This window comes from Aythya fuligula, chromosome 2 (assembly GCF_009819795.1).
Source record: "Aythya fuligula isolate bAytFul2 chromosome 2, bAytFul2.pri, whole genome shotgun sequence".
In the NCBI taxonomy this organism is placed as follows: domain Eukaryota; kingdom Metazoa; phylum Chordata; class Aves; order Anseriformes; family Anatidae; genus Aythya; species Aythya fuligula.
Window position 1 is genome coordinate 26,463,572 of NC_045560.1, and position 17,103 is coordinate 26,480,674.

Below are 17,103 nucleotides of genomic sequence, written 5' to 3' on the forward strand. Positions count from 1 at the left end.
TATAATACTTCTCCTGTTTTTCTTAATGTGTGTATTTTCTGATCGCTCTTTATTTTCAATCTTTGCATTTCTTCCACTGTTAGTTCCAGAAACACGGTGTGTGTTTTTCAATTAAACGTGAAACTGCTTCATATATTTAAGGAAATAAGCAAAATGATTGTCTCATCTAAAACCGTAGTGGTAACTAAGTAGCTAACATTTCAAAACTCCAAAAATAACCTTTATGACACTTTTACAGATAGTTTTAGTTGTTTAATATAACCTGACAACAGGAATAATAACCAGTGCTGTACCAAAAAATATCAGATTATTTTTAAATGAAGCTTTTCAGTAATTAGGTTGAAGAGAGCAACTAAAGCAACTAAAATCAGTTGGAGTAGGGTTTTTTTCTTTTTTTATATATAAATTAAAGACCATAAGAAAAAGACTACAAGATTATTGCCACTGTAAATAAAGAGACTTTAGGTTGCACTTAGAGCTTACCCAAACTCATCCTTTTATCTAAGAATCCCTGAAGGTAAGTTACAGCATCAGCAGAAATCAAGCCTAATGTTTTTTGCACTTTTTCATTCGAGGAAGTTAAGTCAGATTTGTCATTTAGAGGCTTAGCAGATCATAGCCCTACAGTATCATTACACTACGTCTTGGAACCAGAGCTTTTTACTGGTCTAATAATGGTAAGGGCTATATAGGATTCGCATGAGTGATAAGAGTCCTAAATACACAGGAGAGACCAGTGTTCGCGGTGGGCTTCAGTCATCGTACAAATCTTTTCTTATATATTTACATAGGTAACAAGTCCTATAGGCACTAGGAAAAATTCTTACAGAGGAGATGGAAATTTTGAGTCAGCGATTAACATAACAACCCTCCTTAAGATTCTGTATAAAAATATCCAGGCTGTACTTTTAATTGTATTCTTGAGGGTCTCAAAAAAAAAAAAACAAACAACAACAAAAAAAAAACCACCTCAAACTATCACTTTCATCTTCACATAATAAAAAGCTATGAAACAGGCTGTTAACTGAACTAAGTGCCACGAGGTCAGGGAGTAAAGGATCTTTCTATTTTCTTCTTTTCTTCTTTTTTTTTTTTTTTTTTTTTTTTTTTTTTTCAGGAGAGAAAACAGTTTACAAAACAGAAAAAGACTTGTTCAGTGAAACAATCAGCTTTAGTTGCAAGTGCAAAAGTCAGCCATGTGTACTAATTCTCAGTAATTATGATGCAAAGAGCGCTCCTTAGGGACTTAAAAGTCAACGACTGGCAATGGTTGGGCGACCAGCAGAGTGGAGCTGCTCAGGTGATACTGACCCCTTCAAAGCCCTTTATGTTACTAAACAGCCAAAACCATCCAAGTATCTGCTTGGTTCTCCCTTTCTTAAGTAACAATGCTGTAACGCACTTATAGGACTGGAATTTAAACCATTAAAACCTAGCACGAATCCCCCCACAAAATCCTTGCTTAAGCGATGAGTGCACTCTGGGGAAATATAAGCAGAGAAAAAGGAAAATTTAACATCTGTGTTTGTAACACAATCGCAGCTGAGAACTGGATGTGGAGACTGGAAAGATGATAGGGCAGGTTTCTTTTAAAAAAATTCATCCTAGTTGGCTGCCCCTTTTTAGACTAACACATCGTGCTCTCTTCTGTCTTCTTGCCTCCCACATACGTGATTACTACATTTTGGAATGAGGTAAAATCCAAGGCTGAAAATTTTCAAAAGCATTCAACAGTGTCCTTACTGTTTCCATCGAAATCACAAGCTTCACACCAACTTAAACTGGGACAAAAAGTTAGGCCAGTCCTACACTAAAAGCTTGAGGTAAAGGCCTGCCTTTGGCATCTCACATTTTATGCATATATTTACACCATGAGAGAAAAATTCATCTCCTTTCCCCAAAACGCTAGGCACCACTTGTAATGACAGCCTCTGTTGCCAGTCTGAATTCAGTTTAAAATTACAAACAAATAAATAAATAAAATAAAACCACAAAGACCACCTGCAGAAGAGACGAGTCGCAGCCTACCTGCCTGGCACCAAAATATCCCCTTAAGCAGAGCACTCGGATTAAAAGGAAACCCGGGGCACTCTGCCACCGCACGTCTACTGCCAGAACCTTATGCAGCATCCCATGCCTAACGTGTATTTCAAATACCAAATATGACAAGCCGACGCTTACAGAATGTTTAAGACACATCTCAAGCCACCTATCTCTTCAAGCAGATCCCCAGTTTGCAGTGAACTACTGGCAAAAAGCTTGCTGCAGTACTCGTGAATGACAGGTCTCTGTAAAGAGTGCTTTTTCTACCGCATTAAAAAAATTCACAGCAGTCTGTAAAAATAAAAACTCTAGATCAAATGGCATTTTAAATGAAAATTTTGCTGAGTTTCTATGGCTGCTATGTTCATAAGATGTTTTATTAGTGTAAGGGGCAAATACTTTTTCCTCTGCAAGTACTTTATTGCATTTTTCCTTCATTTACAGCATGCGTTTTATTTAGGGCTTTAGAGACCCACATTCTTCTTCACTCCCCCCGCCCCCCTTCTTCTCCCCTGAATGCTCCTAAAGTTACAGAACAAGGGATCCTACCTGGCAGTCTACAACAGGTCAGTGATCAAACAGAGGGAGCAGTGAGACAGCAGCCAAATCCTGCCCCATCTCCTGAGAATTACAGAAAGCCGGGGTTTCTCAGCCTGCAACGTAATCAAGCCACTGCACCCCGAGGCTTAGATAATCGCAGCATGCTCTCCGCAAGCACACACACAACAGATGTCTGCACCTACTGAGGCTAAGACACAAGCAGTTGTTTTTAAGTTGCTGCTCAATCTACGTTTTCAACACAGGTAGAAGCTGCTTGAAAATGTGACCTCATCTGTCTTATGACAACAGAAACAAAGATAGATTGAAAATATACCAACATTGCTCTGCCCCAGTGATCAAAGCCAGTTTAAATAAACAGTGTTCTTTATCTGTAAAGTGCACTGGTCTTTGAACAACTATTCATTTTACTTCAAGTATTTGCATTTGCTAGAACAAAATCAATATGCCAGATAAAGTAAGCTGTAATGTGAACAGACAGAACGAGACCAAAATGTGAAATATTATCATTTACCCAGTAATATACCAGTTGTTCATTAAGATACTACTCTGTGCAAGGAAAACAATCTTAAAAACGTAGTGGGTTTTAAGTACAGCCTACATTCAGGAATGCATTATGCACTGAGTTAACATTACACAGCCTACGTCTGCTACGAACTCAAAAGAAGCATGAGTAGTTTTTGCCATTTCAAAAAGCCAGTATCACTGCAAAAAGTGAAAATTAGTGGGCACAATAACACATCAGGAAAGAAGTGACGTGGCAGAGTGGGTGCCACAAAGTAGTAACTAATTATTAACTTCTGGAAAGGTTAGCATGAATCCTCTTTAGGCCATAAGCTACAGCCAGCATTCATAAAGACACATTCTTTATTAAGGAAACAAACTCTAAGCTGTGAGAATTATACAGTGCAGTTAAAAGGCACGATGCACAGAAACATTTACCCTTTCATCAAGAGCGGCTGGCCTATCTAGGAAAGAACTGAGATGCTCTAGCAGAGTCTGCTCTTGAACCGGATCTGTGGTTAAACAGAAGCCTTAGTCCACATAGTTAACCTTACACACTGTACTTTCATGTATCTCATAGGAAGGAAATTAAAGATACTTACACAGCCACCAGCAAGAATTTCTGCAGCCAGCGGGACAGAGCCATCTTTACTCATAAACTTATCTCTCACAAAATCATTAACCTTAAAAAACAAACATTTATGAAAGTTGATAAATTAAAAGGTTGGAGAAAACACTCATGAGCTGCAAATTTTGTGCAACTGAAAATGCAAATACAACCATGAAGCTACCAAGCTAACAGATATTAGATAAACCAAATGACATATTGCAAAGTTAGCTAAGATTTTCTTTCCAACAACGATTTTCAGCTTTCAGTTAATGAATGACTGGAAAAAAATGGAAACTCAATAATTAAATAATATAATCACTGTCTAAAAATTAATGATAAACTCATTTAAGATTTTTTTAAATGTTCACTACATTTGGAAATTTAAGCATAAATCCAAATTAATATCAGAATGTTTAATAATTTTTAATGCAATAGTAATTCCATTAACAACAGTAAGTACCTTTCTGTTTTTAAAATGCATTCTACTAGTTTTTATGAATAACCAGTCATTGAAATTGGGATATAATGCTATTTTTACCAACACTTCACTACATGTTCAAATAATTTCCAGTAGTGCAAAAATCAAACATTAAACTACACGAAGAAGCAACAACTAAAGCCCACAAAATCCAATAAATAGTTACCAAATTTTTGCTCAGGCCTGAACTATTTACAAATAGGATGATAAGATGAAGAAATTGAGTAAGCTTGTTATATTTTGGAGCAAATCCAAACAATAAGTTTTCAGTAAAATTCTTAAAATATACATGTAAGTATGTGACTTGTGTGCCACCTGTAACGTTTGCAAGTGAGATATAAATAGTTGGTTTGTGCGTTTGTAATTAAGTTTCTATCAAGCAAAAATGATGGAATGCAGTGTACCATGTAGCTGACACATTAAGAATAAAAATCTTTAACATGCTAATTATAATTAGACAGATTTTAAAATGTGGAGAAATGTGAAAATAATCCGTTTGCAAACTTACGGTAAGTTTTATGGCCTTCTCTGGTGCTACTCCTAATAGCTGTGGTAACAGACCTGCAACGTGGAAAAGGAGAATTCAATGCATCAAGTAACTTGGTATTAACTAAACAAATCAACAAATGTATGTAGAGATCACCACCTAGAAACGGGCAATTTTTGCAGCGATTTTGTGTTATTAGATTTAATGAGAGTACTTAAACATTCCATTTTGAGAACAAACTTTGTGCTACCACTTCACTTCAAGTCAGATTAACTTCCTACATACACCATAGCTACTTTAGCTTTTTTAAATCTGTGATATTAGCTTGCTTTACGCTTAAACACCAATACAGATTTTGCCAACTATGTTTCAGTACTTTGTGCTACACTAACATTTATTTTTTGCATCTTCACAGAAAAACGTTTGAAGACCTTCTAATGAATTTTTAAGATATAAGATGTATTTATTTTAAAAGTCATGTGTGCATTACCTTTTTCTGGCAAAAACAGTAGCACTAGATGGTAGGATCCAAGGGGAAAAGAATCAAAATAATGCAAAACATTCAAGCATGTATGACTGCATTCTTGAGCACTTTGCCCAGTTAACTCACCAGTTCTTAAATTATGCTACTTTCTTCCCGGGTATGGAATTTCCTGTTTTATTTTGTTAGAAGTGATGCAGTATAAACTGGAAGTGGGAATCTGACTACTGGTTTCACTTGCCTGAAGTGAATAGACTGTATCTCGTTTGGGCAACACAACCCAAAAACATGCAGAGCTTACCAAGTAAGCCTGGGGCTAGAATGATGTTGTAAGCGTTCACAAGGATAATGAAATTAAGGCACCATTCAAATCACACAGGCTAGAATAGGCTGCTGGTGCAGACCCCTTTGTTTTAGCAGCTCAGGCAGCACCTCTGGGTACTTTCTACTAAGTCTGATATTTGCAGGTCTCCATGGTTTTCTTTTTGGAGAAAAAGAGACAACAATTAAGGTTCCACCTCTAAGAGCTCACTTGCTGAAAAGCATTTTCCCAAAAAGCTAAACATCAGAATAACAAAGAAAAATGAACATGCACCGGACTAGCCTATTCTTCCATTCTGCTACCATCTATCAATTTACTGGTTACTACCAGTTACTGGTTAGTTTCCTTAACAAGGAAAAGATGGCAGAGAATAGCACCATTTTGCTTGTGGGAGCCAAAAAGCCAGACATATTTATAAACTATCACCTTTAAAATTTTGCCCCTGTATTAGTATTTTTGTTTTTAAAGTGTCAAAAAGAGTAATTAATTGCACATACACCTGATACACATACACACCTAACAGTTACCTGAGAAAACCAATTTGAAATATGATCACATGGCTGAATATTCAAACAAAAGAGTGCAGTAATACTAAGTTCACATACAGTTGCTCAGAAGAAGAGATTTTGCTAAGTATAATTTCAGAATTTGAGTTTTGGAATCAATTTTAGTTGCATAGTTGACTTGAATTCAAACCTCAATGAAAAAACATTAAAACCATCACAACTGTATGACTGAATATTGTACATCTGTCACACTAAGAATAAAAGCAAGGATATACACTGAATATAATTTTTACAGCTTTAATCTTATAAAGACCAAATTCTCTTTGTATCTGCTACAATATTAACCTAAATTTACATCTATGGGACAGATGTGGTTTTGTTCAGACATATTTGCTAATGAATTTGTATCTTCGGTGATTAAAAAGACACTGTCTCCAGCTAAGACAGGTAGAAGAACTCTTCATTTGCTCTCATACCTATGTAATAAAGCTATTTCCAAGTGGTACCTGTGCATTCTATACATTATGATTATCAAAACTCAATTCTCTTTATTATTTATCCTTTTGATGGAAGCCCTGAAACACTGTTGAAAGAGTTCTGAGGAGAATAGAGATGCTAGGCTTGAGAAGAAAGATAGCACATCTAGGGACACGTAAGAAAATGCTATTTTTCTGTTGGGGTTATCCTGACATGCTGAGCATTTTTCAATATCACTGTGCATTAGCAGATCAGCAATGTGTCACATGCACAGATGTAGGACAGGCTCAGAATTGTCTTAAAAAACTGTATGCTCTTGTAACATTCCAGAATAACATTTTGCACAACAGCAGCCTGCTAGTATAGAATATAGCAAACACATTATACAACCCATTTTTATATATCCAGTGCTCTTTCATAGCTCTTTACGTGAGAAAGATTACTGAAAGCTACATTCAGAGTTACTTTCTGAAAGCAGCCTAAATATAACCGAACAATATACATGCAAGAGCTCATCCAGCTCAGTTGTGGTGATGGTATTGAGCAAGTCTTATTTGGTCAAAGAATTTTTCAGACTTAACAGTGAAACTTCAGCTTCACACTGTGTAATGAACATCGTCTTCCCGTGGTATTAGAAAAACCTACAGAGTGAAGGAGCTGTTGCTCAGTGTAGGTAAAATAGTTGAAACCATTTGGACATACGATGTTAAGGTGGGAACAGAATACTGCAACATTTTTCTATTACAGGATTCATATGAGAAATTGGACAATTAATTTCCAGTTGCCATTTAAGCACAGCTCGATCAGACTGCAAACAGGGTATTTATTTCATGAAGATGTTGTGCCGTGACAAAACTTTAGGGTAGGAGCAGGCTTGTATTTCCACTCTACAAAAGTGCTACTTCGTTGGATATTCTAGAGGAAAGCTCCTGCCACGGTCTTGTATCATTTGCATGGGAGTCCATCGAGAATAATGAAGTTGGATCATGAATGAATGAATGGATGTTAAGATCTAAGATCAGAAGGCATCTGGGGTCACTGCAGTGTTAGAAGCGCCATCTTAAGAAATAAAACTAACAGGTTCCTTACCAGTTAATGATCACAGATAACAGTCTTCCACAGCATTTCCTGTCTTTCTCATCCTCTTGGTGAAGTGGCATTAAGCAAAATGAAAACCGCTACTGAACATTTTAATGAGCTGCATTTTATCTCTGGTATTTTTATTTTCCATAAAAATTCTATCAGGTATAGATGAAATAATCTCTAAATCTCACTGCTTAAGACTGTGAAGCATTCTGTGACTTGTTAGGTGGACACAAAATTAAAATAATATTAAGAAATATAGGTGACCTCATCAGTTGGAAGAGATGTTGACAGATCACAGCTTCCAAAATTTTCTTGTATTTGCATATATATAAATACCTGCAAGTTTCTAAATACATATTTCAGGTATAAATGTAGCCACAACAGTAAATTATAGGTACCTGAGATGAATTTTCTTTTAAGCCATGCAGAGAAAGAGAGATGAAAATTCTATCTCAGATGCACAGTCTTAACAAAAATTAATCTAACAATGCAGCATTCAAATAATGGATATCATAAAGTTAACGATTCTAAAGCGGTTGATATCACATTTGGTTTTTTAAAAAAATCAAAGCATCTTCTCAGTAGAAATGCTGATTATCCTTAGAACCAAATTTGCATTAAACAGAATTTAGCGCTCTCTGTACATCCACAAGATGGTGTAATTTATCCTTATCTGAGATGGTGGTTTACAACATGGTGGTTTTGCCCTTTTCCAGTTTGGAATAAAATAATTATAAAAAAAAAATCAGTTCACTTCACTGGATGTAACTATGTGCCTTGTATTAAAAATATCCTCTGAAATGGCTGGGTTCAGAGTAGGGTTTGTAATTCCTGCTGGCTATCTTGCAGTGTGGTATGACAAACAGACCACTGCTCCAAATGTTTCTACAAGTTTTTTTTGTTGTTCTTTTTTTTTTTTTTTCTTAAAGGTTTTGCATCACTATTCAGCTAAGTAGGAGAAAACTACCAATTACTGCTCCCTTCTCCAGTAGAAGAAAAAAAATGTGCCTAACTCTGACTGCCACACAGTGTAAGAAAGAACAGCAGTTACTGACAAGGAGCAAAAGGTGATGTACTTCAGTTTGTCTTAGCTAGCCTGGTAACTAAGATTAGAATTACATGATTCATGCTATAACTTTACTGCCCTACATTGTGTAAACATACTGATGTATAAAATGCTCCTTGCAAATTTTCCTGTCCTCTCTCAAGCTTAACTGGAAACCTTTATTCTGCACGTGGTTGCTCAGCTTTCCCCGACATGATCTACTTAGAAATTAGGCAAGAGTCTGAATTTATGGAAATGCGCAGAGGAAGCTCCAAATTCTTAGGAAGCTTTCAGCATTTCACTCTTTTTAATGAGAGAAGTTAAATCAGGCTGCCTTTTAAGTAGAGAATCTGTACAAGCGCAGGTCTCAATTTGCCTCTGAAATGATGGTGTTCTTTGCCACTGCACAATTTCTCTTATATAATCCAGAAATGAGATTATTGTCTTGGGTTTAGAAGACCAGCACCACCAAACTGTCTGGGATTTTACTATTCTGTATGCCTAGGAAGACTGAAAAGTATCAAAGGGGATGCAGAATGGAAAACCAAGCTATACTGATGGAGGCTTCAATATTTTCCTGATTTTGGCAATGAAAGATCACTCCAAAACCACAACAAACAAATTGAATTAAGAATCCACATTTTTGACATTTCTGAGTTTTTTTTTTCTGGGTGAAAAATCACCATAGTTCAGAATTTACATAAGACAGGAGTGGATGGTTGTGGAGTTCTGTGTATTTATTCTTTCAGGATCATGGAAAAAGCAAGCATACATTTGCAGGGAATATATTTTGTTCTTTAGCCAATAACTGAGACTTTTTATGATCCCGATTGCTATAAAATGGAAACCATTTCAATACCCTTTATTAAATTACTAGGCCTACTCAAAAAATGGTCTCAGTCACAATTGATAACAAGACTCTTCCCATCTCCAATTGTGCTGAAAGAATGACGAAGTCTGTATTTTGTGGAGAAGCTCTTTAGCCAACTTCCAGCAAGTCAGATCATATATTACAGAGTGCCCATGTATCACAACACTTACTTTTAGAGTTGTTTCACACTTTGTCTTATGCAACTGTTAGCGTGTTTTGTTTTGTTTTTCCATTTTGTTTGTTTGTTTTCCCCTTTCAGGTGCATACAGCTTTGCCACACCATAACTTGTTCTACTGAATCTATTCCTCTTTCCTGACTCAACTGTTTTTAGAAATTCAGTTCAGTCATTACAGTATTCTCATTTTCAAAAATTAAAAAAGTTCCTAAGCAAGATCGCTAAAAATAAATAATGCAAATTTCAAATCCACCCCAATAAACATGGCAGATGGGGGAAAGATATCTCAGTAATGCAGATACTAGAAATATAATTTGCTTTATCTCTTCGACAGAAAAGAACTACAGACAAATGCACAGAATTCAGTAGTTTATGTTTCTTTATAACTACTTTTGACTTACCTGAACTTACATCACTAACACCATAACGGTGACAAGGACAAAATAAAAAATCCATCACTTGACTGTGGGCAATTATCTAAGATGTCTAAAGTGAGGATGATTTAGTTCCTGGACCAAGTAGACGAGCTTTTGGAGCTTTCTCCATTGACTATAAAGGGAGCTTGGAACAACTAATTTCATAACTTGGGAATAATGGTTACGTATATTAAGCTAAGTGGGTTGATCCCAGCTAATCTCTCTGGCTGACTCAACACTGACAAGCTCAGAAGAGGTATACATAAAACTTGATAAAGATGACAATTCCCAGTGATCAGTGAAGCACATGGAACTGGTTCAAAGAGATTTGATTTGTCACAAGAGATATCACAAAAGGAGATCTGGTTAATAACAAGGTGCCATATTTTCAATACAGTTGTATGCTTTTAATAGTAAGAAAACAGATGAGAAAGAACACTGAAAAAAAACAACAGAACAGAACAAAACAAAACCAGAAAGGATGATCTGTCTAACTTCTTACTAAACAGGACAAAACATTCTTGGTACTAAGGACTGCTAAGGGAATGAAAACTTGACTAATAATATAGTTTCGCTACAGGAAATTGCTGCTGCTACCCTATTGCAGATGAGGAAGGCAAGGACAGAAAGGTCCCACAAAGACATTCTCATTACAATGTTTTAATTATCAATAAGTTCACAGACAGTTCAGCTAGAATAGGAATGCAAATCAATATGAGATTTTAAATGAAGCAAAAGTACAAGCCAGACAAAATTGAAGTCTTTACAAAATGGTCTTAAAAACTCATTGTTCCCCTGAACTCTTCATTGTATCTTATTAGTATATGCCACCTTTCAAACTTACCTCTATAAAGCCCAAAGAAACCTTCATAACGTAGCACTTTCTTGAAGCAATCAAAGCTGTTTTTATACATAAGTTCTCCCACAAAAGAGCCTGTAGAGCGCTGGTTTTGCATACGAGTTTTTACCAAATCAATTGGGTAGACTGCCGTGGCTCCAACAGCTGCAAATAAAAATCAAGCTGTAAGAAAATAATGATTTGTGGTGTTTGTCTGCAAGTGTCATCTTCCACATTTCTCTCTCTCTCTGCACTTGGTTTTATCTTTTTTTTTCTCCTTACTACGTTTTGGATATATAAAACTACCACCCACAATTTTAACCAAAAGCATTTCTTGACCCTACTTCATTATTAATCTGATTCTTCTGAAACTGGTTTGGTGACAAAATTAAGTAGAAACACCACCCGCAAACTCCAACAATTTTCCATAAATTCTTGTAGACCAGACCACCTCTTCCCTTTCTATCTTATAGTCATCCCAGTCCTCAGATGTGGATTCAAGGGAAAGATGGGGAAACCTTCCACAATCAATTGAAAGGCAGAAGTGGAGAAGGGGAAGAAGTGCAGAAGAAAAAAAAATACAAGCAAAAACCAGTGAAGATGAATTCTATTTTGCTCAGCCATGACTAACCTCCAGCTACTGAACCAAGGGCAAACCTGTACGCTGATTCTGCAATCTGGATGAGAACAGGTCGAGACACATCACCCGGAGCTTTCTGTTGAGACAGGATTTAAAATAAAAGAAAGAACAAGAAAAATAATCAGACAATTGTATTTCATAAGGGAATATTTCATGATTAGACAGTATACAGATACCTGGAGAAAATCCCAGAATACATTGGAGATTTTGTTTTTAATTATTATTTCTTTTCAATACATTTCTAAGCATCATATAGTACAGCCTCTTCAGTTTGGGACAGAAAATACAAGAAAGACTGATGCTACAAGAAATTATACAACTCTAAAATCAACAATCCAAATACGCATATAAAAGGGCACACATATTACACCTTAGGTTATTAATTTTCTACAGCTAAAAGCAACTCCAGTTTGGAATTGTGGCCAAAAATAGGTGTGCCTATTACCTCTCAGGCTGTCAAAGCATGTATGCGAGCATTATTCATATACATTTGCTCAAGGACAATAGGGTTTCATAAAATACCCCTACAATTTCAGTTTTCTTACACTCCATGAGCATTAGATTCAAGTGAATGAAAAATAAATTTCAGAACTGCTCCAGATTAAAAATTGCTATCCAATGAGAGAATATATATATATATATATAAGTAAAAATATATCAGAAAATATATCTGTATAACAAAAATTATGCAGGTTCCTTAGTACTTCATAGATTTTTTTCTGAAAAATAGATTATACATATAGATTTTTTTCTGAAATATATATAGATTTTATATACTTTTTTTTTAATTATTTTTTTTTCTGAAAATAAGTTTAGGTTTAAGCTAATACTCCAATCTATCTGGAATTGGCCAAAAAACAAGATGAAGGCATCAGTGTTGCTTAAAATCATTTCAGTTTGAGCATCAAGCAGATGACATTAAAAAGGAACTGGATGGGAAAACCAAAAGGTAGAGGCAGATACGGAGAAATGGTGAGATTTTAAGCAGGTTCATATGTCCTAGCCTCTTAAAATGGCATAAATTATATTGGCAAAGACAGTGGCCCCAAAGCAAAAATTGAAGATGTTGCTCCTTTCATAACTCCGCATTTTTGGCTACATTTTACTGCCACCTATTGTAACTTATGTTACTTGATCTTAGGTCCAAGCTTTTAACTCCTTTAGGAGTCTTCTAGGAATAGACGGCCAGCTTTTGGGAGCCTACTCATTTGAATTCACCCCAGCAGAGTCAACATTTAGTCACTGCTTAAACAAACAGAAAACCACCATCCTAGATACTGTCTTGGAGTTGTGGTGGTGGTGTTCAAGTGTAGGGGAGGGAGGAGAAAAAGAAAGAGAAGTGAAAGAGACGCATGTGTACACACATACACATGCAGGCTTGGCTTATGGCCTGGTAGCCCTAAAAATGTAGCCTGCATCAAATCATTGTGGTCAAACTGGCGTCTCTGCACAGACCCAGAGTAGGAAAACAAAACAAAACAAAAAAAGTTAGTCTCACAAGACACAAAGTTAAGACTGCCTTAAAATAGACAGAGAGAAAGAGGAAAACAGAAACAGAGACTTAGTTTTAAATCTATCTGTATAGTAACTTGTATCATGAAAAAATAACATATGCTACAATAATATAAAAACTAAAAAAACAGTAAGTTTGACATTTAAATCAGTAAGTTTGACTTCTTTTTTCCTCTAACACAACAGAAGTTCATCTTCTGTTATACCATCAAGAGAAGACCTTTAGTTTTTGTACATACAGAGAATATTATTGCTTATAGGGAAATTGTGATGGTAGACCAAACATAATTTCTCCTATTTTGATATTCAGCAGAGTGTAAAGCAAAGCAGAGAATACTCTGAAGCCTTGAACATGCGTGCATTTTCAGAACAAGGGCTGTCATTTAATAGACTAGATGCTGAATTTACCATCCATACTTAGAGCAGGAAGTCTTTCCTCATTAAAAAGAACAGAGAGCAACAGAATCATGAAACATAAACAACTTAATTAGGTATACACCTAATATTTACTAAATGGCTGGATAACACTCATACATCTTGTTTTATCTTTCCAAAGTAAATTACATTTAACCTGTCAAAATGCAACCCAAGAGAAAGGGGCACAGAGAAGAGATGGAAATGACATGATGCAGGTTAAAAATAAATTCTAACAAGAAAATATTCCTCACAGATATTACAAAACACAAGAGAAAAGCAACTCAGCTTTATGACTACATAGAGAGGTGGGATATCTATTTATCTAACACTGAGTACAGAACACAATACATAACAGCATCTTGCTGGCTCCTGTTCTTACCTGCCTCTGGGCCTCAGCCAGGTTGTAGGGCAACGTCCCTTCCTCCAGAGGAGCAATTCTTTCTATGTCAGCTAATGTCATGCGCCTGAGGAAATTAATTCAGCTTAGTGATTGCTTACAAATAGGTTTTGGATCACAAGGAGTTACCTGCACTTGACCACTACATTACACCCTTCTGCTTCCCACCGCCACCTCCCTCTCCTTCAGAGTATGAGAGAGGAGGAAAGAAAAAAGGGAAGGATAGATAATTCTTCACTTACCCCCGCGGCTCATATAAATCTGCTAACTGAAACAAGATGTCAACTTCCATGGGTGTAACCTGACCAAATTTCTGAGCTGCCAGAACAAACTCCTCTGCAACAGAACAGAAATACAGAAGAGAAAGAAAAACTAATCAACCCAGATACATGTAATCCAAAGCACTTCGGAGTTACTTTATATTTTAGTATTAAGCAGAAGATGCTGGTGTGGAGGGGAAGGGGGAGAGAGAAATAAAAGTGACCCACCACTAAAGCGTTCCTGCCGCTACATAAATGTATGTTTGAAATGGTATATCCATCATGCAAACGAGCACTACTCTCTGGTCTTAAAGCTTAGTGCTATCAGCAGGATTTAGGATATTTGACATACGGTATCAATCAGTTGCGGGTCAGGGGGAAAAAAAAAAGGCAAAAAAAATCAGGAGTCAAGAGATGTGGAACTTTTCATGCATAGTCAGGGTAGGCCACATTAATGAAACTTTGGCGTTGCACAGGGAATTCTCTATAAAAGTGGTTAGATATAGCAGATAACATCTTGTTCCAAGCTTGTAGATCAGCTTACTGTGCCGCCAATACAAGTTTATGGAATTCTTCAACTACCCTTGAAGGTCACTTTAATAGGCTGCCAATTTGGCAGGAGTCCTAGGAAGTTTTTTAAACTTTTAAATATCTATACATACTTTCCTCACCCTGCCCCCACTGCCAGTTTTACCAGGACCTTTTTCTGATGGAAACAAATGAAAAACCTGGAAGGTGGACTCCAGCAGGAATGTACAAAACTACGGATGTACCAAGAAATGGGAACAAAGCAGGCTGTCTCCCCCTCCCATGGATTTAAAAGCATACAGATGAAGTCTTCCCCTCCACCCTGCCCCAGCCAAATGCCCAAGGAAACTTCCAGACTGCAAACATTTATACCAACCCTTAGTGACTTCCACATCTTTTCTATTTCCAGCCAGAGTACTGTAGATCTTTCTAATGAGCTCCATGTTGTTAAGGAGAGAATTAAATCCATTAAAATAGGAAAAGCTGACCTGATGGGAAGTGGTACCTCCAGCAGCCTAGAGTAGAGACAGTAAAAGAAGAAAAGAGAAGGGAGAGTGTTAAGATTTAGAAAAATCTTGACATAAAATTAATGTTTCAAAATCTTTGTAAGAGTGACAGTAGCACAGAGTTGCTTTTTAAAAAAAATAATAATGTGAAATAAAGAAAACTATGAAAGATTCTTATGTTACTGAAACTAATCATGACCAGAATGTAAAACTCTCCCCACCCTACAAACCTAAACAAATACATATGCAGGATTATAACAACATAACCAGTAGTAATTTACAAAGTTCAAGTTTCAGTACTGTTTCAGTTGGAAATGTTTTATAAGTTGGCTTATTTCTAGTAATGAGGAAATCTACTTCTACATGTAAAGTATATTACTATATAGAAAATTTCAACAAAATCAAAACATATTCTGAAAAAGGTCAATTCAAACGTTTAAATTCACAGGCATTTCAAGTTGTGGAAAACCAGCAGTAAGCTCTCAGGCTTATATCAGGCAGTCAAACCAAATGGGAACAATGAGGTTCAAACAGTTATTCATTCTCAAATGAGTACTGAACCCAAGCCTTTATTGTGAAGTGGTGTTGGGTCTGCACACAGAAAAAAAAATATTGGGCCAATTCACTAATTTAAAGTTTAAGATTGATGATCTACAAGATTTCTGAAAACAATGTGTAAGCTTGCCAAAATTTAATTGACCTTGAGGGAGAATCAAAAACCTCATCTGATATTTTCTGAGAGAGTATATGACCCAGGAAAGCTGCTAGCAAGACTGGGGAGAGAACAGAGGAAGAAGGTATCAGAAATCATTGTCCATGAGTCTTCTGGCTGTGCTTTTCACTCTATGCTCCTTCCAATATTCTGCACCCAGTTTGCAGTTCTCATCACTTCACACATCTCCCTGGAATTCTCCATTACAAATCAAAGAAGAACAAATTTCTTTAAACCTGGATATAGCCAAACTTCATATTATTTGGAAAGAGCTGCTACAAATTTCCAAGATTAGAAACTGTGGTCAAAACCAAATGTACCTTTTTTTTTCCCTCTTCATATTTATCTAAATATGAATAATATTTAATTTGGCCTATCATGCTGTAATAGAAGTTCTGCTTTGTGAGAAACACAATTCACAAAAGACGAATCTCATATGTTCTGAAAGGCCATCCTTCCTGGAAAACTAGAGACTTTCCTCATGAGATACAGCAGAAAATTAATAAATTACTAAAAATTAAAATTATAGATTCTGCTTAATGGATAACAGAAATATAACAATAGGGTCTAGAAATCAGGAAAATGTCCACTAAATAATAAAATGTATTTCAAGCCAAAAAATGTGTACACTGATGCGTAACTACTATCAGTGAATGCACTTGGATGGTGTTGCAGTTCATACACACTCTCAGGTGTCTGGAAATTACCCTCCAAAGACCAGAACTGATATTACAAAGCAAGTTCTTTGAGGATGCGTTCCTAAATAGGGTGCAATAGTGTTGTGCATTTTTACTTTGAGGAAAAAAAAGAAAGGAATGACCAGAAATAGCCACAGAACTCCACATTTGTAGGTCATTACTAAGATCCACCTACTCGCTTTGTCTTTTGTCTCAGGAGACCAGGAACATTGAGAACACATAATGTAATGAGGGTTAACTTTCCTATGTGTAGAATGACTGCTAAGCTTACAAACATTCATTTGTAATGTGGACTATGTGCCACACAGAGCAGTCAAGTTACATAAAAAAGGAACCTCAGCCTTGTATCCCATGTCTTTCCCAATGGTGCTACCAGAGCTACTCACAGCTACTAGACATTCTTCAACAAATGGCGTCAGCATATGTGGTCGGATGGTGACCATAATGTCCCTGAAGTCCATAGCTGTGACTCTTCCAGCCTGAGCATTGTCCCGTTGCACAAAAGCTTGTTTTGCATGTTCTAACTGTATCTCCT

At 36.3% G+C, this 17,103-nt stretch overlaps 1 protein-coding gene across 3 annotated transcripts in view; it reads right to left on the reverse strand.

Annotated features, from left to right (window-relative positions):
* The window catches only part of SLC25A13 (solute carrier family 25 member 13), a 97,717-nt gene that overhangs the window by 26,031 nt on the left and 54,583 nt on the right, over positions 1-17,103 (reverse strand). For all 3 annotated transcript variants that reach the window (XM_032181342.1, XM_032181341.1, XM_032181343.1), the window contains 8 exons: positions 16,955-17,101; positions 15,029-15,167; positions 14,107-14,200; positions 13,847-13,931; positions 11,530-11,614; positions 10,905-11,063; positions 4,702-4,754; positions 3,708-3,788 (listed from right to left, as the gene is read on the reverse strand). In XM_032181342.1, the coding sequence (XP_032037233.1) occupies positions 3,708-3,788; positions 4,702-4,754; positions 10,905-11,063; positions 11,530-11,614; positions 13,847-13,931; positions 14,107-14,200; positions 15,029-15,167; positions 16,955-17,101 (843 nt within the window). The remainder of the gene's footprint in view (positions 1-3,707; positions 3,789-4,701; positions 4,755-10,904; positions 11,064-11,529; positions 11,615-13,846; positions 13,932-14,106; positions 14,201-15,028; positions 15,168-16,954; positions 17,102-17,103) is intronic.